Here is a 26,973-nt window from a genome sequence, read left to right on the forward strand (position 1 = left end):
TTTTCTCTTTGGGAGTTACGTGTTAATAGCAAGAGGCCTTGAGCCCACAACTTGGTTGTTGCTAAATCCACAACGGAGATGTAGTAGGTTTTTTTGAGGCTAATTATGTAATCAAAGCAGTTCAGAAGGGACTGTGAAAGGCCTGACCTTTTCAGTTTTGGGGCGGGGGTAAGAGGATAAAGGCACTGCCTCAGTGACCCGCACTGATTGTTTTGCAGCAAGTTGAACTTCATGCCTCTGGAGCAGGAGATGCCTGTGCAGTTCCAGGTGGTAGAGCTTCCCAGTGGTCACCACCTCTGCAAAGTGAGAGCTCTGAACAAAGGTGATGCCAACTCTGAAGTCACTGTATACTACCAGGTCAGTGGCCCCTTTGCACACAGCTGTGCTCATGGCTGAGAATCTTTAGGACACCAAAGCCTGGTGGAAGGTCCAAACTATCTGGGAGAAGTGATCCTATGATCTTCAAGTCCCTTTTGTGGTTACCTCTGTGGTTTTATGCTTGGGACCATTTGTCCTCTTGAAATAACTACATTTAAAAATTGCTCCTGTCAGTGAAATGGATCCTTTTTCAATCACATTGCTTCATTAACCACCCAACCACTAGTCTAGAGGGACAGAAACTGAAGTGTGGCTGGAAATTCCTACATGTTCCTCTGACAGAACTCCAAGGAGCAGGGTGACATTTGCTAAAAGGACAGTGTTGAAAATGAGCAAAAGTAAACATAGCCAATCAATCAGTATAAAGTAAACAGAATGACTACTAGAGTCATAATTAAAGGTTTCAAAGCACCTGGGGGGTAGGATTTATCACCTCTATTTTATGGATGATGAGTCTGAGGCTGAGTCCTTTACTTACCTGAGGTCATATCAGCTGGGGTGTGAATCTATACATTCTGTCCTGAATCCTGTGCTTTTTTTTCCCACATCATTCTGGAGAGATGGGATGGTACTTAAAACAAGGAAGAGCTTTGCAGCAATCTCGATTGGCCCATAGACTAGTCTGTAGTTAGTCCCACTCACTGCTAGGACTGTTGGGACCTGCGCCTGTCTAGACTGATCTCAGACTTCCCTCTGAAGCTCCTAGAGCTGCTGCTGGGGTCCTGGATTTTCTGCAATAGGAAGTCAATTCTCTGTCAGGCTCTTTGAAGGTCCTTGGCCTGGACTTCGGGCTGGACTGCATGGCCTCATTCCCACCTTGTCCTTTGATTGTGTTTCTGGCCCTGGGCCTGAATCTTTTCCTAGAGGCCCAGCTTGTCTGCCTGTAGCTATCTGGGTTATCTTCCAGGTTCTTAGCTTACTTATTGAATTGACCACCAGGTCCCAAACTTCATGAACAGTATGGCCTGGCCCTGCTTATTAGTCCCATCCACATTTCGGTGCTTAACCCAGAGAGTATTTTCTCTAGTTGCAGGCAGGATTTCATATTGTAAGACTGAGTCTGTTGAGGTCCTTTCCATCTATCACCTCTTCGTAACTAGCTTCTAATACCAACTACTTCTTTTAGGGAACCGATTCCCTCCTCACAGAGAGCGTTTTGAACAGGAAGTTGATACAAGGTTTTGACTGGTTTTGTTGCAGTCCTTTCAGAGGCAAAGAGGAAATCTTGCTGCTGAATACATAGGGTTTGTAGGGCACATAGGCTTCAACCTCCTTTGGCAAAGGGATAAGGAAAAGAAATGAGTCTGTTATCAGAGGAGCCTGCAAAAAAGCCTGACTGTGGAATGCCTTAGCAGCATCCTTGCTTGTTGGCCGCCTGCCCTCTTCTATTCTAACTGTATTGTCTCCAGGACAGCCAGGATGTGGTCTCCAAGTGTGGTATCTGCCTCTTACGCATTTTTCTCATCAGCTGGTTTTGAGTCCCTGTGTGTGGCTGTGGAAGCCCCTATTCATATTCTCTCCATCTGAGGAACAGGTCTAGATACCCTTCACTGATCCCCAGACATTCCCTGCTCTCCTTAGGACTTGGAGCTGCAAGTAGTTGATTTTAGGTAGTGTCCTCTGGGTCTTTTTGGCAGAAGCTGGCAGGTCAGGGATTATTGGACTCATCTCCATGTCTGCCTGTGGTTCTGTGCTAGAGCTGGGAATACGAATGATCAAGCATGATTCCTGTCCTCACAGACTTTCCACTTTGTGGGAAAGCAGAAAGTATGGCAAAAGAGGGTATGATAAACTTTCTTGGGGGAATAGAAGAGTGGGAATAGTCACTCTTGGGGGAAGAATTGCTGAATTATTAAAAAACTCTGTAAGCCTTTGGATTTTCAGTTGATCTGACCAGGCCTTTCCTTTCAGTCAGGTGCCAGGAGTCTGAAAGAATACACTCTTATGGAGCTGCTTGTGGTAAGTTGTTTAAGAAGAGTTGAGGTGTTCAGGAGCCCCTGAGCCACAAGGATTGGCATTTCTACCTGGGGGCTAGGGAGTTAGGAGTGGTCAGAGATTGGTGATTGGTAGGGGAGATGCTTGTTTAGTATTTCTTATTCAGTGTGAGCATGGACGGGGGGCCTGGGCGACTTAGGAAGAAAGCAGTTAGGGAGGCTAGACTCTGGGGTTATGTGTTACACTTTTGGGGGAAGAAATGGAGGTTTCTCTGCTGAGAGAAGTTGAGCTGATGGGTAGTATGTTGAATTACAGATGCACATGGAAGAGCCTTGTTTTGACTTCCTTCGAACCAAGCAGACCCTTGGGTAAGTCTGCTGGAAAGAGCACTGAGCTCAAGTAAGGTCTGGGGCTTACTTGGTAGGCTTAAGTTTATGAGGTGTCCTGACTGAGCAACCTCTCAGAGCTCTTTGGTCCTTCCATGCCTTAGAGTCATACTTACTGGTCGTAACTTCTGGGATTTGCATCTTGGACTATGATCAGGTTTTGTTTGGTCAAGTTTCAAGATTAGCAAGAAAAAAAGCTAGCCTGTAGGCCTCAGTTCAGAAGAGGGGTGGGTACCCTAATCTGAGAATAAAATAGATGTGCATATTTATGGATCCTCTTCCAGGACCTCCAGGTCCAGGAAGGGTGAGGAGAAACCCTTCCCACTCATCTCTAGTGCCTCCGAGGAGCTCATAGAACTTTTCACTCTGGCTGTAGGTACCACGTCTACCCAACCTGTAGAAACACATCTGGGATTTTAGGATTCTCTGTCACCGTGGGGACTCAGGCAACCAAATACAAGTGAGTAAGCGGGCCCAACTATTATTCTTGGCACAGAGAATAGGGGCTGCATCCTTAAACCTCAGGCAATTCTTACCAAATAGGTTTTGCTTCATTTAGTCATTGGAGGGGTAGGAGATGGAGAGTGGTTCATAGATGGCCTGAACCAGGACTTATCACTGGTTCCAGTGGGCCTACAGGGTCTGCTCAAGTCCTGTGGTGACTGTGCAGGGCTTGCCAGTGTTTCCTCTCTTCAGGCAGATCTGAGACAAGAAAGGCAAAGATGCCTGACCTGGCATTCATGCCTGAGCCAAGATAGAAGGCCTTGTTGGTTCTCAGTTTTGTAATGGTCAAGCATGGTTGCCACTGGCTTCATATGATACCAGGAAATTGGGCTAGAGGTGGGGTAGGGGTAGGGTTGTTCACCGTTCTCCTCCTTCCCTCAGCTTAGGGAAGAGTTAACACTTCAGCCTCTTCCCTGAAAATACGCCTCAGCCCCAATTCTCTCCTTTGCCTTCTGCTTGAGACCTGGTCACTGATGACTTTTAATTGAAGATATTTTGTTTCAGTTCTGAAGTTGTTGATAAGAAGATAGAAGAGTTTCTTTGTAGCTTTGAGGAGAAGATCGAGAACCTCACTGAGGATGCATTTAACACCCAGGTGACTGTGCTAGCCTGGTCTTTTGTTCTTTGGCCCACCAAGCCCTCATGACAACTAGACACCAGTCTTAACAGTGCTGTGTGCTAGCTAGTCCTTTGCAGCCTCACTGTAATCCGGCCATGTCTTCCTGGCTTCATGCCTCCCCATCACGTGGCAGGCCCTTTACAAACCAGACTAGACAGGGCCAAGTGTGTTCTGGGGGAACTGGTGTGATGCCATGCTTGAGGGTGTCTTTTTGGTGATAACAGGTCACAGCTCTGATCAAGCTGAAGGAATGCGAGGACACCCATCTTGGGGAGGAGGTGGACAGGAACTGGAATGAAGTGGTGACCCAGCAGTATCTCTTTGACCGCCTTGCCCATGAGGTATAACACAGTTTTCAGAGTAAGAAAGCCCTGACAGGGACTCCTGATTTAATAGGAGACACAATTCTAGGCAAGTCCTGGGGCAAATCCTGACGAGAAACCTGGGGCACTGGTGCAGGGCTGGTTATTTTCTTGTCCATTTCTTGATCTGATTAATCAAATCTTGTTTCCAGACCGGCCTCTCTAGCACCTTAGGTGGCCAAGTGAGCAGGATGTTAATCCTTACTCCCCAGTCTCAATCAGAGCAGATCCATTTTTGTATATATATTCAGGTTTTCTATTGCAAGGTTTGTGAAGAAAAAAGGGGTCTGCTACTTAAAAGAAAATTGAGAACTTCTCATCTTTATGGAGTTCCTTTTCCAGGTTTAACAACTCCAGATTTGATAACTTCTAGCCCAAAGTAATCTCATGAAGAGAGAGCCCTGGGTCCTACAGTCCAGTGCTCTGATAACAACCCTATGCGGCAAAATTACCAAAGGACATGGAAGGAGGGGTTACTTAACAAGAGGTTTTGTTCAGCCCAGCTCTTTAGGCTCTGCAGTTTTCCTAATAGAAGCAGTTTTCTCAAACCAGAGTATAACACCATCACCATGTATCTGAGAGGTGACACTAAGGCGTGATGGGTTTGGCTCAGTGACTAGTACTTAGCTGTAATTACAGCATCTGCTACCCTTCCTTGCTTATTTGCCAGGTCAGTCATTGCTAATAAACACAAAGGTGTGTCAGAGGCTGGTTTTTATCCTTCTCTGGAAGGTTAGGAGCCAGCTGAATCAAATGATGTGCTCAGGATACTAAGCAGGACCAAGGAGGTCTGCCGAGGGTGTAATGTTTAAGAAGTCTGCCGGAAGATACAATGTTAGCCTTTTATAGCTTTCTTTCTATTTTTCTCTTCCCCTTGTAAGATTGAAGCACTGAAGTCATTCTCAAAATCAGACCTAGTCAACTGGTTCAAGGCCCACAGAGGAAGAGGAAGTAAAATGCTCAGTGTTCATGTAAGTATGGGTACCTAAACTGTAGCTCTGTCCTTTTCAGACATTCAGTCCAGTTACCGTGCACTGAATTTGGGTTAATATCAGAGATCCTGACTGACAGGTCTTTGTTCAAATCTGGTCAACATTCTCACCTCAAGTCCTTGGCCTTTTTCAGGTTGTTGGATTTGGGAAGTACGAGCTGGAAGAGGATGGTACCCCTTCCGGTGAGGATTCAAACTCTTCTTGTGAAGTGATGCAGCTGACCTACCTGCCGACCTCTCCTCTGTTGGCAGAGTCTACCATCCCCATTACTGATATCAGGGCTTTCACATCAAAACTTAACCTTCTCCCCTACCATAAAATAGTCAAATAAACTGCAGTCTTGTGGCCTGAAGCACTGTGTATTTAAAAATGTATTTGTACTTTATGAAGTCACACTACTATTGCCTTAGGGCTTCCACTGAATTTTTGCACTGGCATCATAGACTCTGATTTGCTCCCTGCCCCTACAACCTACCCCTTTCTCTTGTGACTAACAAACCAATGGTTACTATAGCAGCTGCAGAGAGCAGGATGGCCCAAGCTGTAATCTGAAAGCTTGCAGGAGGAGTTTCGAGAAGCCCTGTCCTATCCCTCTCTGATTGAGAATCCAGTTCTGTACGACAGCCTTGCGAGGCCCTAGGTAACCGATGTCTTCTTAGTACCTAAATGCCAGGTGCTAATATTAATACCTGTGTTGCTGTTTTTAATGTATTTAAAAATAAAGATAGTTCTCTATTGCCCTTCTGAATGAGCCATGTGCTACTGTGGCATTCCTTTTATTATATTTTCAGTGTGGGGTGGGGATCTAAAAATAAACATTCTTCCCAAACCCACTAAGGCAATAATAAAGTATTTTTGGATAAAATGTTGGTAGCCATACGTGTGCTATTTGAGAGTTCAATTAAGACTTGAGAATAGCATTTTGGGGGCTAAGGACAGAACACAGAATGTAAGGGAGTTCAGAGAGTCCTTTTAAGTTAGCTCCTGTATTCAAGGTTATGATTATCCAAGTGTAGTCATAAACATAATAAAAGAAACGCATTAAAAAAAGGTTGGAAAAATTACTTTATGAAGCCTTAAGAAGCACTGAATATAATTAAACTGTAGTCTAGAATTAGATACAGTAATAGTTCAATTCCAAAATAAAAGTTATTGTAGGTGAGACCATGAAATTTCCTAACACTTGATTTTTAATACATTGCGCTAAATTTTTTATAACAACTCAGAGGAACCAGTATTTACAGTAGATGGAGTATTTATGAAAAATCTGGCATCAGGTATATTATATATATGTATATATGTATATATATATAATAGAACCCAAGATTATATGAACTAGGAAACAGATATTGTATATATCAACAGCAGTACTACAGTGCAGAGTTTGAGACTGGGATTCATAAATGCTTTTCAAAGCATGGGGTTTGGATAAGGAGCCGACATCTTGTTTTCAACACCTGAAGTTTTTCTCAGGACTGAAGTCAAAATTGTAACTGCCACAGAATAGGAAAAAGGGAAGCTTTTCTTGCTTTAATTGTTCATCTGCATCAGAAAGTCCAGTTATCCCTGAGATAGGAACCACTGCAATAAGGAGGGAGTGAATTGTTCTCCCAAAGGAAAATTGTTGCTTAATTATGCCTCCTGCCCTGGTCACCAGATGCAAACTATGTGTTTCCAAACCTAATGCTTGGCAGCACCAAGACGTTTCAGTAATGGTTCATCATAAACCCAGCATTCTCCATCTTCATGAAATAACTGTAAGAGAAAGGGGGAGAATTATTTTATGTCCCTGTGCCACTCCACCTGCCCCACCTCTCTCTCCACTCGCCCAAAACACTGCAGTGAGTTTCAGGCAGGGACCAGGGCTCATCTCCTTCATCACTAATCTTTTGGTACTTCAGCATTCACAGAAATGAAAGATCGAGTCACAGGGAACAGAAGTTAGGAAGTCGAGGAAGGCTCCCCAAAGCAAGCTTACCCTTGTCTCCCATTGAATTTCCTTTTCTTTCCTTTCTCGGGCTTCTGCTCTTTGTCTTTCTTCCAGTCTATGCTTGGCTTCAGTTGCTGCATCAATGTCTCTGATTTTTAAGTTGAAAGTGACATCCTTCCAAAGGCTAAAGAAAAGTCAGGGTGCTAAGTACTTGATGGACAGAGGATTTAGCAAGCTTGAGAATGAAAGGCTAAAGCCACTCTGAACATAACAATCACAGTACAAAGTCAAATGGCTTTAAGTGCTGTAGTTCACAGATTAAATCTCCTTAAGCTGGCACCAGGGCACTAGAGTAAAAAAATAGAGAAATGGACTCAGAAGATTCCACTGCTAGTTGTCAAAGGAGGAAATAAAGGATGGGGCAGAAAGCTGGATATATGGTTAGGACAATAGAACAGAAAAAAACTGAGATGGGATTCTATTTGTGGGTCAACCTCTAACTAGAGATGTCAGCTCACCTCTCTAGGGCTTCAGCGTCCTTTATTATAAACCAAAAGGGTTAGATCAGAAGTGAGAAGTTCCATTTCAGAAAAACTCCCGTGGAGTTAAAAGAGTAAGAGTCAAGAGATGCACTGCAGAGGCTTAAGGGAGGGCAAGAGATTTGGCTTCCTCTCAAGGCCTAGAAGATGGTAACTGGACAAGTCTGGTCCAAACAGTACTTTACAAGTGAAGGCTCCAAGGAACTAGGAAAGTAGCCATCCTAAGATCCCCTTGTGTGAATAGCAGAGCATAAATGTCTATACATTTCCACTTACAACTATGAGCAGGCAGTTCAGGCAAGCAGACTGTTGACGAGTAAAAACAAGAAGGGTTATAATCTGTAAGGTCCCCTTCACTTAAGATGCTAAAGAAAGAATATGCTAATGTGCTAAAGAATTTTAGTGCATGGATTCCTTATACCACTAAAAGATCCTGATTTTACTGCACAAACTGAAAAGGAAAATATGACATTTGAGACTAATGGAAAATTGAATACCAATGAGATACTTGGAGATACTTGACGATATTACAGAATAACTGATTTTTTAAAAAAGTATGATGGTATTAGTGTTTTTTGTGTTTTTAAAAAATTCATTAAAAAATTCATTTTAGATATACATACTGAAATACTCAGGAATGGAAATTTTTTAAAAGTTTCTTGCAAACAAAAAGACCTGAAGGTCTTTTGGGATCTCACTGCCATCTCTTGTAAACCACAAAGATGGCGGTAAGTCAACATACACTTGGTACTTTTATGGCCAAGCATCATATATATGCTCTAAGTTTATCTTACTCAGTTCTCACAACAATGCTGAGGTAGTTCCCATTTCCAGAAAAGGCAAAGAGGCTGCAAAGAGAGGCTGGCTTACAGTTACGGTTATAAAGCTAGTAAGTGGGGGAGCTGCCCATGAACCCAGGCATTCAAACTCAGTCTGTGCTGTTATACCTTGTGTGGTCCACAACCCAGCCCTGCACCTATGCCGAGCCAACGGCAAGAGCATTGCTACAGCGGCTCTAGTTGTATTGTGTCCTTACCAGCGGGATTCATACTCATTCTGGTCTTCCAACTTCCTTACTTTCTTCTTGATTATAGGCAATTTCTTGGTATCTATAAAAACTGCATTTTCCTAGAAAACAGAAGAGGCAGGTAGATGTTTTACTGTTCACACTCTACTAGGAGTAAAAGTCAGCTCTTCCCAGAAAACTTTAATTAACAGATGTAATAATGAAATCCCACGTTAATATAGAGACAATATATTTCATATGCAATCTTCAGCATAAATTATAACTGTGTGTCTGAAGTCTTGGTAGAGACTCAACTGAACAGACATTTTCAACGTGGCTATGTGCTACATGCTTGGGGCTGATCTTGGAGAGTTAGACTCATAAACAGCTAATCCTAGGTGGTCTGAAGTGCTTTTTACATTTCAAATTCTCCAAGTCTAAAATCAAAGTCACTGGCTCCTCCTGTTTATCCCATACCATCTTCCTCCCACCTTAATTAGGTAGTTTGCAAGTTCCCTGAGGACAAACACTTATTCATTTCTGTATCCCTGGTGTCAGGCAGTTAATACATTTCTTATGCAAAAATCAAACTGTATATACAAACACACAAAGTAATAGTTTAGCATCTATTTATAAACATACTCACCACATAGCCTAATGATAAAGCTAACATTTACTGAGTGACAAGCATTTTTTGCATATATTATTCCTGAGTATTTTAAGAGAGAGGAAAGTAAAAATTATTCTACTACCTGTACTGCTGGGGAACAGATAGGGGATGGAAAAGGCCTGCCCTGAAGAGATGGCATTAGAGCTTCTCTTGGTGGTTAAATGTCCAGATGAAGGAAGCCAGAGTAAGGGACAGGCTGCGATGCAGTGAAGCCCAAAACGGGTAGCAAAACAGATTCTTACCCCTGTTGAATATTTTGCATACATTACACCATTCCATTCCCCTTCAATTGAGCAGAAAGACTTCTTGTCATTTGGAGAACTAAATAGGAAAAAAAAAAAAAACCCGCAAACTTTTGTTATTAGTCTCAAGTTGTAAATTTTTCTACCAAAGAATCTGGTCAATGTGGCCTACCTACACAGAGCACAACATATAAGAGCAACTTTAAAGGCAGTTTAAAAAAACTGGACTTTCCAGAGCCAACTGTAACCACAAGGGCCCTAAACGAGAGCTAATCAACTCAAGATCCCATGAACAGTGGGTATGAGATAAGCAAGGTGCTGGGACCGCAGCAAACTAGGGACAGTCCCTGCCTTCAAGGTGTTCACAGCCTAGTGGGCAGAGACACTGCCATTGAGATTCTGGGTAGCAAGGGCTGTGGTGAGTTGAGGTGAGCACTGGAGATAAGAGCAATGCTGTAAGGATGAGGGTCAAGGAGGTTTCACTTAAGGATACATGGCAGGAGACCAGGCTTACATCCTCAGGCTGAAAGGGACCTCTGGGTCAAATGGTTTTACCTCTCTTCCTGAGCAAGGATCCCTTCCTCAGAAGCCCTGAAAGGCTCCTAGTTGGACATGACAGTGACATATATGGCACGTATGGAACTTGATAAGTATTACAGCAAAAGACAGGTTAGGAAGGGCAAGGTATGAACACAGGAGGCTAGGAGGTCAGAAAGAGAAAAATACTCAGGTAGAGGGATGAAGCTGCTTGTGCTGGACTGAAACCTGTTTCTTCTATGATTTAGGGGCTCTGTGGGAAGCAGGACCAAGGAAAGAAAAATGGTAGGGCTCCAGGTTTACATGGTTATTGTGCAGTGGTTCTCAAAATGTGGTCTGTGGTTCCCAAGACCCTCATAGGTCAAAAATGTTTTCATAATCTTAAGACATTATTTGCCCTTTTTACTCTAATTTTCCCACAAGTTTACAGTGTTTCCCAGAGGCTAAGTGATATGTGGCAATAGAATGCATGCAGGTAGGAGGATCCAGCTGTCTTCTATTAATTATTTACAAAATTTACAAGATATACAATGCCACTCTTCTCAAGTTTTTTAAAGAAATGTTTAAATCTTTTAATTTCTCATGAGGAAAACAGGTGAACATAATCCATATAAACAAAAGCTCTTTGGGGTTCTTGATAATTTTTAAGGGTAAAGGAGTCCAGAGACCAAAAAGTCTGAGAAACATTCAGCCAGTACAATCCCTCACCTTATGTTGAAATCCCTAATTTGAAGAGCCCACCAAACACTCTTTCAGGAGGCAGTGTTTCTATTTTATGCCGCTGTGACTGGCCCAGAACTGTACTAGTGGTTCCTGTTGGTGCTGGTGGCCTCCGAGGAACTCTGAGCAGCAGGCCTACCCAGGACTTGGTTCTGGACATCCTACTTTCCCCACCTGCCTGTTTTGGGGGGACAGTCCCATTACAATGGTGACTTGTGCTGTTCTCTAAGCTCTGCCCGTATCTTCTGACTGCAATAATATTGTGGTTTTACAGTGATCCTTAGTGAACTTCATCTTGTGTTCCTGGTACCATCCTGCTCAAGATTTTTTGGGATGCTGATTCTGTCATCCTAATCATCTCCCTAGAAAACTGGTTAACTAATCCTGTGTCTTCCACTGCAACACTGTTCCCAATAAGGCATCCAAGGGCAGAGAAAGTCCTGCAGATTTTCCTCTTTCAAGCAGGCTCTGAAACCACTCAACTGACGGTTTACCCAGACAGCACAGCTGTCTTCATCGGACCCTAGAGTGTCAAACAGAACCAAGCAAAGATGTGATAGTTACTGTTTTTCCCCAGCAAAGGCACAGAACCAAAAAAAAAGGGCTACGAGGGCTCTGAGACACTTCAGTGGGAGTCCTAGGGTCTACTATATGGACTAGCTCATGGTCCAAGTCAGCAATGATGATTCAGGAACCCATGATCTGGGTTAGCTAGGAGATCCAAGAAGACTCAGTTCCCCATTTGCAAGTCAGGTTCACCAATGACCTCTGACTGTTTTGAGCCCAGGTTTTAGGTCTCCTTCTGATACGGGATTTTAGAAAGAGACATCCCACACAAGATGTGAAACAAGTTTACAAGGACAGAGCCATTACAATGGTCAGTTATAGTTCAAGACAAAAGGAAGAGACGCAGAAGGAGTACTGAAGCAGAAAAACAAAATACCTACAAAATCTCAGCGGTAATTCTGTGTTTCTTGCCCCCATAGAAAGGTTTAGTGTGGAAGACGATATTTGCACTATAGCCAGTTTTGGAACAATTAATACTGCATTCTCCTCCGAGTTCCACCCAGGGCACTGTGAGGATAGACCTGCAAAATCAAAAAGTTTCAGGTAAGGCTGACAGTTAAGAGGAAAGAAAGGAGGGTTACAGCTTAAGCAATAGCACGGTCTGCTGCTTGCGGATCACAGGAATGGACACCACTCTACTTGCCTTCCATAACCATTGGGGAATGTGAGAATGTAATGTTCATCATGGTCTAGACACGAGACACAACCTGTGGAGAGACGGATGTAATTAATCTCTGATGAGTCGTTGATGGATACTCCATTCAATTAAGGGGGGAGGGTATAGCTCAGTGTTAGAGTGCGTGCCTAACATGCACGAATTACTGGGTTCAATCCCCAGTACCTCTATTAAAAAATAATAATTAAATAAATAAATAAACATAATTACCTTCTCCCCCAAAATAATTTTAAAATAAATAAGATTAAAAAATAGATTAAAAAAAAGCTTTAAGCAATTTAGCGAAAATCAATCTTACACCCCACCCCTGCTCTCACCCCCAGCACACATGCCTCCATGCAAACATTAACATTCAGCCTGCCTTTCTGGGGCCACTCACTCTTTCTAGGCTAGACTAGTGTCCAGCACATATTAGAATGACATAAAATTCTCCTACTAACACTGTAGTCCACCCAAAGCCCACAGACTTACCCTGCCCTATGTTGTGCACCCCAATTGACATCCCAAGGAATTTTGATTTGGTCCAGATATGAGCATTGAATTGTATCTTCTTGTTAAAACACTCAGCATAAAAGGCTGAAACTAAATAGATAGTTGTTTTCAATTAGTGCACTAAATAGCTATGGTCACCTCTCCAACCCTCTTAACTTAGAGAAGGTACTGGCTGCATGGGGGAAATCCTTTACCCATCAAAGCACAGCCTCCAATGTGGCCAGGAATTACCCATCTGCCTTTTACACCCTGTTTTCCCCATTGCAAGCAACCATTCAGCACCACGTGGGCAGGAACTTCCCTGAACTGTGAGGCGATGGCCAATCCCAGAGGCTTAAAATCAAAGGGTCTGTCGTTTTTCTGGTCAGCAAAAGCACGATCACCAACCTGGGACCATCCAGTATTACTAGTACTGAGTAAATAACACATGAGGACATGTATTCTTTCCACTATGCCGGGAACGAACTGTGCAGAAACTACATCTCTTTATATCAACTGTCTATATAAGACTTAAGAAGCATTAGAAGTTGATTTCCTAAATCCCTTCTTTTAATACATATTTAATCAGTGAAGCTAACAGTCTTTGGAACTTATACAAGGAACAGACAGCACTGGGAAGATACAGGTAGCCATGAAACTGACAGTGCAGTAACTTCAGCTAAGGAGCTTTCTATGACCTTCTTCAGGAAGAACAGTTTGAAAGTGGATGTTGCCAAGGAGCTCTGTTTACTTACTGGGTGGATGATGGGAAACCTGCTCAGCCACGAATGTTACACTGTTTTTGGAAACCCAGGGAACTGGTCCTTCTGAAACTAGCTCCTGCAAGCAAATATAGTATCATTTTCTTTTGATGTGGAAAGAGAAATGACACTGCAGAGAATCTAATAACTGGAGTCTCTACTTCCTCCCAAGGTAGAAAACTGCTCCCCTTCCTCTACACACCCAAAGCATCTTATATATACTTTTCTTACGGCACTTCACTACACTCTGGGAATTACTGGTTTGTGTCAGTCTTCCTAGGTCTCCCTGAGACATTCTTGAAGGCAAGGATCACATAACTAACTAAGGGCCAGGCCTGGCACAGAACAGGCCCTTATCAACACCTGCAATTTGAGTAAGAACAGCGTGTCATTCAGAAAAGGAAAACAGAGTCATGTTTACTGAGAGATTATCATGTGCCAGCCACTGTGGGCCTAGGGGCTTATTTTTTCACCCCTAGAGGCCTTTTAGCATTTATTTGAGTCTTGTTGGCCATCTTCCTCAAATCAACCCCCACATGTTGAAGCCCTGGGCTCAGGTCTTGGTTACCTGTTCTCTAAGCTATTCTGTCTTTCTCGATGATTTCATCTCATCCCGAGGCTTTAAATGCCATCTAAATATACTATAGCCCCTGAAAGCCTCGTCTCCATCCTAGACCTCCCCCTTGAACTCCAGACTCTTAAATTTTAACTCCTTACTTGACAGTTCCACTTACATGCCTAACAGACCCCTCATACTTTACATTTCAAATTGCAGTTCTGGATTTTTCCCTCCCCAATCTTTCCTTTTTAGGTAGACGGCATCAATCAACTGCTGAAGTCCATCTGCAAGGATTCATCTCTGATTGTCCCCTTTCCTTTACCTCCCCCAACCCATCTATCAGCTCTACCTCCAAAATACAGCTTGAATTAACCATGTCTCTCCTAGAATAATGCCAAAGCTTCCTCAATGGTCTCCTTGCTTCTATTTTTGCCCCTTTCCAATTTATTTTTCACCAAATCATTATGATGATCTTTTCAAAACAAAAATGAGTTCCTAATAAGCCATAAAATTATCATTATGGTCCATAAGGACTTGCACGATCTGATTGCTAAATATCTAGCCTCATCTCATGCCACTCTTTCCCCTTGCTCACTATATTCAAAATATGCTGATCCAACAACACTGTTCTCTGGGTGGTGAACATCTTTTGATAAGTGACTTTATCATTATTACCTGCCCCCAAATAAAATGACATCTTGAATCAGGACACAACCTAAGACAATTAAAAACATCAACGTGGAACTCACTGCATTCTCTTCAGTATCGTTTGGTAACGTCCAGTGACACTGAAAGATCTCGCCCAAAATGGGATTGTATGGCTTTTTGGCAACTGATCCTTTCCTTCCAGCATGAAAGGCTGAGAGGTACCATTTCACAACTTGAACCATTCGGTCTCTGGCATCCTTCTGGTCACTAATACTGCAGAAGAGAAAGACAAAATGTCATGTCCTGCTTTCTGACAGGACACAAGCTAATGCAGCAACCCTCAGCACGGTGCACCCTAATTCAGGCTGAGAGCACCCAAGACCAGGAGTTACCTCAATGTTTCTTTTAAAAATTGAGGTGTAATATACATAATCAAACACAGTGGTCTTAAGTGTTTGGTTTGATGACTGAAAAATGTATATATCCATTAAATTCATCACCATGCAATCAAGACACAGAGCACTTCCATTACCTGCAAGTTTCCCTATCCTCCTTTCTAAACAATCCTCACTCCCTACCCTGCGGTAAACACTGTTCCTGGTTTCTAGTTCCATTAGTTTTCCTTCTTCCAGAACTTCATATTTATAAGTACACTGTTTAATCACTAAATAGCTGAAGATTTTTCTGGATGTATCTGTTATTGATTTCTAATTTAATTCTTTCATCAGTGAATATACTCTGTATGGTTCCAATTATTTTAAATTAAGTCCTCCTAGTATATGTTCCATGTGCACTTAAAAGGCTGTGTATTACACAAATTGTTTGGTAGTGTTTTAGAAAGGTCAACTGAATAGCCTCAGTGATTTTGGGGTGTAGTGGTAGGGGTGTGTGTGCTGTTCAATCAATTCCTGAAGGACGAATTTTCAACCTTGATTGTGTGTTTGTCTCTCTCTTTAGTCATTTTATGCTGCATACAGTCTGAAGCTGTTTTATGTATTTAGGATTATTATTTATTCTTAATAAATTGACTCTTACATGAAATATCCCTATTTGTCTCTGGTAATAATTCTTGTCTTAAAATGCATCTGTTGTCTGACACTAGCACAGCTTTGTTATGCTTAGTGCTCTGCATGGTATGTCTTTGCCCACCCTTTTACTTTTACCCAATCAATGTCTTCATAGTTAATTATTTAATTAGATGAATCTTGCTTTTTTATCCGGTCTGACAATCGTGGTTCTCTTAAATGGAGTGTGTATGCTATTTACATTTAGTGTAATTACTGGCATAGCGGGGTTTAACTCTACCATCTTGGTATTTGTTTTCTATTTGTGCCCTTTGTTCTTTGTTCCATTATACCTCCATTCCTCCTTTTTTGGGAATTAGTTGAGTATTTTTAGAATTCCATTTAATCTTATCTATGGATTTTTTTAGCTGTATTTTTGTATTTTTCTTTTTAGTGGTTCTTCTAGGGACCTCAAAGTTTAAACTCTCATAAATACAAACTATTCTTAAATCTCAAATCTATATCTAATGAATAACTGGCACTTTCCATCTTTATTTACACATGTGACCAATTAATGTGTACATTTTATTTGTTTAATTTTGTATTAATTTAAACAGTGTCTTTATTTATTTATATTTATTTGAATTTCTGTTCTTTGGGAATTGAGTCTCTTAAATCAAGAAGGTAAGTATCAGTATCAGCCAATGTGCCCACCCACGTGAAACCTCAGTGATTTGCATCTGGCTTCAGTAAACCAAAGTCCAAGGCCAAGGTGTGATTAGAGAAGATGGATCAGAACACCCTGTTACAAAGAAAATTTTCCTGCTACCACTGAAAAGCAATGTGAACTCACTCACTTCTTTGTAAATCAATCTCAATTTTACATTACTTCTGCCCTTTGAACATAATATTGCAAGCTTTGTATTTAAAACTGATGTATCAGTCTGTAACCTAGACTCTAGGCTGTATGCTCAGGCACAGACACTATGACTCTTTCCCTTTCCAGCTCATAACATAGTTCCTGACAAACAGCAGGTGCATTGAAAGGTTTGCTGAACTCAGATAACTTCATCAGGATATACTATAAATGATTTAACAGTGAATACCAATCCCTGGACCAAATAAGCTCATAGCCTTGGCTCTGTAAATACTGGCTATCTTATTAATGGACTCTCAAGATTTTGCAGAATGTTTAACATGGTTGCCTAACAACACCACCACCAAGTAATCTAAGCAAACAAGAATCTAATACAAACAAAATATTCAATGCTGCTCTTCCCCAGAAATGTCTGAAAGGCAAAAAGGAATCCATCTATCCTGCAAAGGTAGAAAGCTATTGAGTAACACCTTAAAAAGTTAGAAACTAGTGCATTAAGTCAAATACCTTACAAACAGGTCCGGATGTGCAAAAAAGTCTGCATACATTTCTAAAAGGGATCTTCTTTCAAGAATAAATGTTGGAAGAACTACCTGAAAGACACACATATTTGACCCTTGAGGATCAAATTCCCCTACATATAAACAGATTGCTGAACTGCTTTAAAAAAAAAATGAAAACAAAAAATGCATTCCAATCACAGTAATGCCCACCAAGTACTGCCCAGACATATTTCTGATTATCTACTTCCCAAACTGTTCTGATTCAGAAATGCCCATTCACCTGCCCAGAAGATGAAAACAGAAAAGAGATTTTTTAAATGTTCAAATATCACTTCCTCTGTGCAACTTACCTTTAGCTCCCTGAATCAGTGTAACAATAACAACTACTCAATAGCAACCTTTTGATGCCTATGACCTCTGAGCAGCACATACACATTATCTTATTAAACTGTACAACAATCCTGTTAAGAAGAAATTATCATCCTTATTTCACAGTGGAGAAAAACGAAGCTCAAAGAGGGTGAGAAATTTTCTCACTGCTCTGTTATTAAGTGGAATTCAAAACTGGATCTGTCTGACTCGGGGGTAGGGGGGTCTGCATTCTTTTCTCTCTACAGCTGATTCTCTTTCATGATCAGGTATATGAGGAAATTCATCTGCTTATGGCTCTGTATCCTCAAATAAACAATGAGCTCCTAGAATGCAAGGACCACACTTATTTGCACTTGCATCTCAGCTATTATTACAAAGTAAGGACATTATTTTAAAGGTAACTGAAGGAATAAACAAAAGGAAGAAAATAAAGCTGGGATTCAACAACTCTATCATGGGGCTGAGCCTATGAAGAAAAATGCTGAGGGGCTGGGAATGTGGCAGAGTTTCTCGAGAAAGTAAAGAGGAAACTGGAATATGGGGGAAAGGAGTAAGAAAGATTAGGATTAACCAATAAAAAAGGGAAGAATTTCATTAGGGAATGGAAGAAGAGTTCCTGAAATGTTATCAGACTAGACATTATTCATTATGGAAGTATAGCATCATAATAAACAAACGCCTTGAATGTAGTAATTACCACATATGTGCTATATTCAAGATTCTGCAGTAAATGCTACAGAGGCAGCAAAGGTTAAGTATGAGAGAATAATACCGGCATTTAAATTTCAGGTGGAATGTGATAAATATCATACAAGAGATTCTCAAAGTACCCTGGAAGCTCAGGACAGGGAAAGATCATGTTCTGTTTGGGGAATCAGACTGATGGTAGCTCTGCAAAACAACTTATTGAGGAGGCACTAGAGAAAAGCCTTAGAGAGAGCAAGGCTATAATAGTGGGGAAAACAGAAGAACAAGACTTGGAGATTGGGGATGGGGGAGAGGGAGACACATAGTGACAGGAAGTGAGTATTGAGAGGGACTGATTAGTATTGCTGTATATAAAGAGGAATGATAGAACACAAGCTTGGAAAGAAACATTATGGCTCTAACATTTAGAATGTTTGTTATTAGACTCCTGAGTTTCAATTTTAAGCAAACGTTTTCCTTCCACTGAACATGTATGTTCACAATATAAATATGCTTAGACTGGCAGGTAAGCTTGGTGCAATTTCCTGCCACTCTTGGGAGAACACAGAAATTATAAATCACTAAGTAAGACTGCTGAAGAACAAAGACAGGGATAAATATTTCTAATATATAAACCGCTCTTGCAAATCAACAAGTTTACTAGAGCCATTAGAAGAATGGTGAAAAGAACTGAAAAGGCAATTCAAAAAATAGCCAAAAATCATAAAAATTTGATTTGATGTGTAATCAACAATATTTTTTTTCTCCCTACTTAAAAATTTTGAGAACACTCATTCAACAGATCTTCAAAGATTTCAGCACTATACTGATACATGTCATTACATCAAGCTGCTAGAACAGTTATGAAAGTAAGCTGGGTTACGTTGTCTTCAACCTATGTTCAAGTACTTATTTTGCCACTTCTTAGGTGTGAGAAGGCCCTGGAAAATCAATTCAATCTCTCAAAGTTTCTGTAAAAGGAGGATAATTATATGACATGTTTAAATCTTTGAGTTGTTTCGAAGACCAAGTGAGGTAAATGGGATACGACTTTAGAGTATTTCCAAATGTTATAATGTATTTGGAAAATAACTCTTCTTAGAAAACATTTGAAGTGAGAAAATATTTTTATAAATAGGAAAATAAAATACAAATTTAAGGTATTATTTTAACAATACTTTGGAATGCACAAGGAAATCAAGATTTCAGAATCTGCTGGTAATCACAGCCATTTGTGCCAATAAAGATTTCTAAATTAGCTAATATGGCAAAAATTAACAAACTTTTAGTAACTATGAACCAAAATGTGGACTATCTGGCTGAGGAAATTACGTGATGCAAGACATCACACCCCTGGCTATGGCACACACTTTGGCTGCCTGTGTGCGTCTCTAGTAACAGAACTCTGATTTGGTTCATGTTCAGGCTACAGGTTGCCATGAGAGTCACAGGGCCCTCCCAGATCTCAAGGGGTGAATGTGAGTTAATCTAAAGCAATCATTTAACCTCCTTTGCCAGTGACTGGCTTAGGCATGCACACGGGCCTAGCTCTGGCCAATGAGATTCAACTGGAAGTCTGATGGGCCACTTCTGGAAAACAGTGTTCTCCCCACAACAACAACAAAAATTCATGAGAAGAAATTATTTTTTTGCCTCCTGATATATGTGTATAAGGATGTGATGACAGGAAGTGTGTCATCATTTTGCAGCAATGAGGAGACAAGTCTGAGTGTGAATGTCAGCATGCTAGGGATAGTAGAGAAGAGAGATGGTGGAATCTAGGTCCCTTCTCACATTGTTGACCCAGCAAATTAATCAATCCTGCAACTACTCTACTTGTGGACCTCTCATTATATGAGATAATAAACCTAGTGTTGCTCAAGATAAACATTAAGTGGGTCTTCCATTATTGGAGACCAAAAGCAACCAAGGTGTTAGATGTAGAAAAGTAATACATTATAAATGTTAACGTCTAAAATGAAGCTATACCTCTCAAATATGAAGTGACAATTCTGCTCCAGCAATTATGCAATCAACCTAACGATCACTGAAAAAATTCTGGGACAAGCTCCTGCAAATATCCTCTTGCCTAGAACACTCACAGAAGTATGTTTGTTCCACAAATTAATGCTATCTTTGTGTTTCTGTTCTCACTTAGATTCTGGGTAAAAAGTTTTATTATAGACACTTAGTAGAAAGTATTATGGATTGTTTTATGAATTTCAAAATCACAGACCAGATTAGAATCTCACTTCTGCCACTCAACAGGACTTAGTCAAGTGACTTGGCCTCTATGAGTTTTAGTTTCCTCATCTATAAAATGGAGGTAACAACAGGACCTCCTCCACAGTGCTGTGGTGAGAATTAGGTGAAAGGATGAGGTTTCTAGCACAGCAGCGGGGACAGACACAGGCATCCATACACCAGTCTGCCATATCAGTCAGGCATTTTGTTTACAGCACCAAGTTTAAATTCAAATTCAAATCCAGAACCACAATAATTATATGGCTCAATGTGTGTCAAACAATTTTCCACTCACTACATGTTCCAGTCCTTAAAACAGCCCTGTAAAGTAGGTCACTATATGTTCATTTTGCATGAGAATCCCAAAGATCGTGGAGAAATGCACTTGCCCAAGGTCGCACAGTTTGGTAACAGCAGAAACAGGATGTAAACACAGGTCCTTCAAACCCCAAGATTAGTACGCTGCTCATTTTGATTCTGTGCACACTACACTACTTTAGGTTTTGTCCAAACTTCTAACCAAGCGCAATACTATTCTTTGCTTGCCACCAATAAAATCCAAATCTTAATCCATACAATCCATATATACCATCTCTATGAAATTACTTACTCTATACTCTAGCTTTACTTATTTCATCCGTTTATCAAAATTTTCATTTACTCATCCATATGTATATTAAATTACAACAAAAGTATAAACAGAAGTTATGTCATTATACTACACGTGGAGACACACTCACCACACTATCACTACAGATCTATACACGTATCTATATATACATACACTAAGACTAACAGCAAACACCAAACTTGATTCTCACCTTAGTAAGATCCATTCCAAGCCTAACCTGTGACAACAGATGCATGATAACGCTCTTGTGCTCCTCCACCGACCCCGCCTCCCCGTCATCATCTCTATCGTCGTGTGAATCGAAAAGGTCTGAAATAAAACAGATCTTCTTAGGCTCCTGTTAAATTGAGCCAATCTACACTGCTACCAGTATTATAATTTTTGTTTAAACAAATGTTTTTAAGAAAAAGAAAAGTTAAACTCTCAAATGCTACTTACCAGCATCACTTGTTCCATTGGACATGGAAGAATTAAGTGATTCTGTGGTATCTGGGCGCTTTAGACTATTTCCTGAGCTGCTGTGTGTCAAGACTGAGGCAGATCCAGAGGAACTGAAAAAAAAAAAAATTAATCACCTTCTTAAGCCTTCTAAGAAAGCAATTTAAAATCATAGGTAAGATGTTAACCTATAAAGCTACTTAAAACCAATACATGCAGATAGCTGACAGAAACAGACTCTTATTTAGAGTTAGCTAGTTACATACAGACAGACACTTTCCAACTCTCTCCGTGTCAGTCTCATGCATGTGTGTGCTCAACCAAGTCATACCCAAAGGCCATCAAAAATCAGTAAGATTTTGCCTCTGCATCTAGGTTTAAAACTAGAGTTCATTTTCCAACTTTGTTACTTTGCATAAATGTAGGTATGCCACAATTTTTGGCAACAACTTTCAGAACCTCAAAAAAGGCAACTCTATTACTTAGTCTCAGAAAGATGTCTTGTCTATAGTTTTGAGATCTTTTGATAAAAGCCCACATTTGTATTATTAACACCCTTCCCAGTCATTAAAAAACTGTATCTGAAAATAAAAAATAAAAAAGTATATTACTTTTTACAAGTCAATTAAAGAAAGCTTCTTCTATTATATTATTATACCTGTGATCATAACTTACCCAGGATTAGTATTTATACATTAATAAAAGAATAATTAAAGGCATACAGTCTACTGATTAAGGGTAAAAATAGAAACCGAATTTCTTGCACTGTAGACATTATTTATAAAATGGTACACAAATAAAAGTCTTTTATTACAAATTTATAGGTGCAAAACACACTATGTATTCTAGTTTAAACACAGTTTGTGCTGATTACTTACCTTCTTTTGATTTCTTATTTAATAATAAACTTGGTTTTTTTAAGAGCAGTTTTAGGTTCAGAGCAAAACTGAGCAGAAAGTCTGATATGCACAACCTCCCCACTATCAACATCCTGCACCAGAGTGGCTGGCACATTTGTAACAACTGATGAATCTACACTGACATGTCATTATCACTCAAAGTCCATAGTTTACAGGAGGGTTCACTCTTGGTGTTGTACATTCCATGGATTTTGACAAATGTTTAATGCTAAGTATCCACCACTATAGTATCACTACCCTAAAAATCCTGTGTTCTGCCTATATTAGACCAGTAGACGTTAGAGTATTAGAACATAAGCATTCTAATTTGAACATAGTTTGTCCTGGTTACTTACCTTCTTCTGATCTATTTTTCAAAAATCCTTAGGTAACTAAATATTGCTTCTTGGATAATTCAATAGTATACATCACAAGGTACTGTAACTAATGTCTACCTCATCAGTTTTGAAAGCCAATGGAAAATATGAGTGAAAGACCTAGGTAAGAGAAGTCAAATTAAATAAAAGAGCTGCATAAAAATTATCTTCAAAAAGTTTTGTGGCTCTTTGATATATCATCAAGACAGAATTAATTTTTTAAAAAATCAATTGATCTTAAAACCTCAAATTGTTAAAAACATGTATCTTTTAAGATGTGATTCTGAAGGTCAGACTGATTTATGCTGCGCTCTTCCTCCTTACTCAGGTTAGAAACCATGCCAAGTGAAATGTTCAATAAAGTTCAAAATGGAAGAAAAGGGGATAAATTCTCATTTATCCATTTCATAATTTATTTCATTCAGGACAAAGGATTTAAAGATTATAGTTATAAAACAACAGCAGCACTGACAAAAAGAATATGTATACAGGGAAGGTTTACCTGCAGTGGGTTGACCTGTACAGAATTTAATCATAAGATCATAAATAAACTAAACCAAAAAATGTAAGGCTCTGAATTTAATTATACAAACAGCATCCAAAATCTTACTGAGTACCCAGCATGTCTCTATGACAATCAAACCCTAAAAGGTAGACATGATTATTCTTATCAAACACAGAGGCTCAGAAGTTCAATGACTGGCCAGAAGTCACACAGCTGGTAAAGTAGTGGAGCCATTTCAAATACATGTCTGGCTCCAAAGCACAAGTTCTTTCCAACATGTACTTTCATCTAGCTTACAAATGTGTAAAACTATACTGATCGATAACATAGTTCAGAAGTGACAGAAACCATCATCACTACAGGTCTTTAAAACAGTGAATGGACTTAAGCTTTCAAGCTCTCTTTCTTCAGACAGAGGGAGAGAGAAGCAGTAGACAGAAACTTGACCGGAGTTAGAAAACTAGTGGTAGCAGCCGATGACCAGCAGGTGGCACACAAGCTCAGTGCCCACAGAGGCCTGGCAGAGAACACAAACAGGGCCAGGTTACCAACATGGGCCCGGAGCCAGCACACTCAATTTGAAGAAATTTAAAGATTCATTAAAAAAAAAAAAAAAAGAAGCCAACAAACACTGTGCTGGCCAAATAAAATGTCTAGTCCCTACCAGTTTGGGCATCTAGATTAGGGCATATAAGGAGAGCATAAAATTGAGGGAGAAAAGGAATGCTGAGTGGGTTAGTTGGACTTAACTCTGGATCCTTTCAAATAGAAGGTTCATAAACTGTGTATTTGTTATGGGATGGGTACTGGGAGCGCACATAGAAGGAAGCTTATATGGAGAAAAGAGAAAAACCTGAGCCTGCAGGTAACTTTGCGATAAGCCTATCTATTACTGGTACAACAGGCAAGCATTTAAAATTTATCTATTTCAGAAAAATTTCAGGAGAACCCCTGAACCTGGGGCCAGAGACTGACTATCAGTGATGTTAAAAGGAGGCTAACCACATGTTATCAAACTTTTACTGAGTAAAGTTATATGCTTCTAGAGGATAGATGATCCATTTTGATATTCAATTGTACTTTGTTTTGAATAACAGCTAACAGTCAATGTAGGAGACTGTCCTTTATTCTGTTTAAAGAAAACAATGAACACTTCAAAAAAATCAGTAACTTTTACTTTGGAATTTTCTTCCAAATGCCTATTTTCTTTTAACCCCACTATCATAAAAAACATTTTTCAAAATTAAAGTTTCTGTTGGCAAACTGCTAATAATGTTCTCTTAAGTTTATTTCCCTACATACAAACATTAAGGAACCAACATGCTAAACCAAACCCTTTCTACTAAACTAGCCTTCTTGAATTGTGGGTTAAACCTCTCTTAAGTCTCATGTCTTGACAGTATGTATTCACCAAGATAACATATATTTCACTTTTTCCATATTCAAATGCTGAATTTGATCCTAACAAATCAAAACTTTTGGAACCAATATAGTCCTTATAAATTTTGAGATTCTGAATAGTTATGGTACATATATGATACTGTATTTCTCAGTTCTTGTGCCCTCATGAGAACTGGCGTCCTACAAAAAATTTCTTACTAAAAGAAACCAAGGTTCAAGGTGTTACGTAAGACTGATGGTATTGAGCTTGCAAATTCATATATAATCATTTCCCTAATTTGTACTGTCTTTCCAAGCTATAACAATAGCACCGACTCCTGAGATGGCAGGAGAGCTGCAAAACAAAACTAAACAAAACCCAACAAATACTAAGCCAGCTACATCTACAACAAATACAAGAACATTAAAGCAAATAGTTTGCTTCCTATAACAGCTATCGTTTACTGCACACTTATATGTGCCAGATACCACAGAAAGCACTTGACTGCCTTATTAATCTCATTTAAACATCCATAATGACCCCTTGAAGTTGAAACTATTATTATTATAAACCTCATTTTACAAACATGGAAACTGAGAATACTTAGGTTAAATAATCTGAACAAGATCACATACCTTTAAAGCAAAACAGATTAGAATCTATTCTTTCTAAGATTCCAGAATCCAAAGTCTAACCATAGCAAACTATATACCAGTGAGGCTAAGAAGTATTTTGCTTATTGGCTATCACGTCACTGACTTTACATGTAAAGGTCTTTTCTGTACGATAGCTTACCTAGCTTTGATAAAATAGGCAAAAAATTTCCTATTGAGAGAAAAATCATCATCAATATCTGCCCAAATCTGCCTGCTTAGTACCTCTGGAGCCCATGTGCTTCCCTTCATTCCTATGCTATTACTTTAGCTCAGGCTAGGATTTTGTAACATTTCGCAATTTTCTACCCAGTTTTGGCTGGTCTCCCGACATACAATGCAGCTCCAACTGCATTCAATTTTATATAATTTAGGCATATCTATTTTCCTAAAATGCAGACCTGACCAACAGCTGCCATCACTTGTGAGAAAATGTTCAAAATTCATAAAAGGCTAAAGGATTATTTCATCACCTGGGCCTTGTCAACATCTTTCGAATCTTTTTCTTAACCACTCCCACAACTTCTGCCAGACTCAGCCAAGCTCAATAACTTACAGCTCCCCTGCCTTCAGGCATTTCTAAACAGGGTTCCATCTCTATGACAAAAACATTTCCATTTCCCTCTCCTCTTCTCACCCCCGTGTCATTTCTCTCTACTCATCCACATCTTACTTTAGGATTACATTCCCTCCCTCCTCTCTGAATCCTTCCCCACTTCTCAGGATTTCAAAATGCTCCCATTCTTTTTGTGCTTATTCTTATAAATGTCTTGGATTATAAATGTCTGTCCCCCGCCAACCCCTCGCCACAGCCTGTATGTTATGTTCCCTGAGGGCAAAGAATGGCTCTTTTTTCATCTCTTTATCATTCCTCCACCTAGTATAGTGCCTGGCTTACAGACCCTGAGTACCTCTAATACAAAAACAAGTAACAATAACCCCTTCTTACATGTATAATACTTCCTAGCTTACTCACTCTCCTAATGTTGGTACTATAGAAATAAGGCCCAGAGTTCAATGATCAATATGGTATGTTACTGTAGCTGACACTAACTTGTTCCATTTGAATTAAGTTATGAGTAAAACCAACATTCTCACAGAACTAGCTTTACTCAATAAGCCAATTAAAAATAAGCTATCTTTTTCACTTGTTCCAAATAATAATTTACAATGGACTCTATCTCAAAATCAAATTACATTTTTAAAAATCAGGAGAGTCGTTTCAATACATAGTTCATCTACTTACTCTATTAAGCGCTTTGGGGATGAGCCACTTTGATGGAATTCATCAGCATCATAGAATTCATCTTCACTGCTAGAATAAGAGAACTCTGGGACTGTGTTTGGAGACAAGTTGACATGGCTTGGAGAAGTCAGACTGCTACTAGGTGGTGAGTGCCCACTGCCTACGAAGTTAAAAAGTTTTAAATTAGAGGACACTGTTGGTAATAGAGGGGAAGAAATTAGGGAGATGGGGTCAAAGCAGACCTTTCTAAAATCAAGAAAGAGTTAAGTCGATGGAAGTGCCTAAACTACTTGTAAAGAAAATCAATATTTAAACTAGACAAAGAAAAAAGCAAATCACATTATAGAATGGGGCACAGCCTTATAAATTGATGAAAAAATGCTATGTCCCACCTCTAAGGACAAAGGGAGTTCTTTTGATTATAACCACAGTGTGTGAGTTATGGTATTGGAAGCCCCATAACAGACCCCAGTACCAATGGGAAGCCAGAGCTCTTAGTTTATACTGTAAATCCAGATACCTGAGAAATGCAGCAGTGAGCCAACAAGAATATGCTGACTGAAATAAACGCACAGCCTAAATGTTGAGAGTTAACGTTTATCTGGCGGACATTTCTGAAGACTCAAACCCCCTGGAGCTCAGGTGACAGCCTCT

At 39.9% G+C, this 26,973-nt stretch overlaps 2 protein-coding genes across 12 annotated transcripts in view; one reads left to right on the plus strand and one right to left on the minus strand.

Annotated features, from left to right (window-relative positions):
- Positions 1–5,528, plus strand: part of NRDC (nardilysin convertase) — a 77,897-nt gene extending 72,369 nt beyond the window's left edge. For both annotated transcript variants that reach the window (XM_006200478.4, XM_006200479.4), the window contains 8 exons: positions 219–357; positions 2,290–2,337; positions 2,629–2,681; positions 3,076–3,159; positions 3,708–3,798; positions 4,047–4,163; positions 5,066–5,155; positions 5,310–5,528. In XM_006200478.4, the coding sequence (XP_006200540.1) occupies positions 219–357; positions 2,290–2,337; positions 2,629–2,681; positions 3,076–3,159; positions 3,708–3,798; positions 4,047–4,163; positions 5,066–5,155; positions 5,310–5,507 (820 nt within the window). In that variant the 3' untranslated portion in view covers positions 5,508–5,528. The remainder of the gene's footprint in view (positions 1–218; positions 358–2,289; positions 2,338–2,628; positions 2,682–3,075; positions 3,160–3,707; positions 3,799–4,046; positions 4,164–5,065; positions 5,156–5,309) is intronic.
- Positions 5,529–6,222: 694 nt separating this feature from the next.
- OSBPL9 (oxysterol binding protein like 9) overlaps positions 6,223–26,973 on the minus strand; it is a 203,056-nt gene continuing 182,305 nt past the window's right edge. For all 10 annotated transcript variants that reach the window (XM_072974463.1, XM_006200473.4, XM_006200472.3 and 7 more), the window contains 13 exons: positions 26,320–26,479; positions 21,259–21,371; positions 21,011–21,129; positions 16,891–16,976; positions 14,604–14,775; positions 13,290–13,374; positions 12,535–12,645; positions 12,031–12,094; positions 11,768–11,908; positions 9,564–9,642; positions 8,682–8,773; positions 7,155–7,290; positions 6,223–6,931 (listed from right to left, as the gene is read on the minus strand). In XM_072974463.1, the coding sequence (XP_072830564.1) occupies positions 6,857–6,931; positions 7,155–7,290; positions 8,682–8,773; positions 9,564–9,642; positions 11,768–11,908; positions 12,031–12,094; positions 12,535–12,645; positions 13,290–13,374; positions 14,604–14,775; positions 16,891–16,976; positions 21,011–21,129; positions 21,259–21,371; positions 26,320–26,479 (1,433 nt within the window). In that variant the 3' untranslated portion in view covers positions 6,223–6,856. The remainder of the gene's footprint in view (positions 6,932–7,154; positions 7,291–8,681; positions 8,774–9,563; positions 9,643–11,767; positions 11,909–12,030; positions 12,095–12,534; positions 12,646–13,289; positions 13,375–14,603; positions 14,776–16,890; positions 16,977–21,010; positions 21,130–21,258; positions 21,372–26,319; positions 26,480–26,973) is intronic.

Source organism: Vicugna pacos, chromosome 13, assembly GCF_048564905.1.
Source record: "Vicugna pacos chromosome 13, VicPac4, whole genome shotgun sequence".
Classification (NCBI taxonomy): Eukaryota; Metazoa; Chordata; class Mammalia; order Artiodactyla; family Camelidae; genus Vicugna; species Vicugna pacos.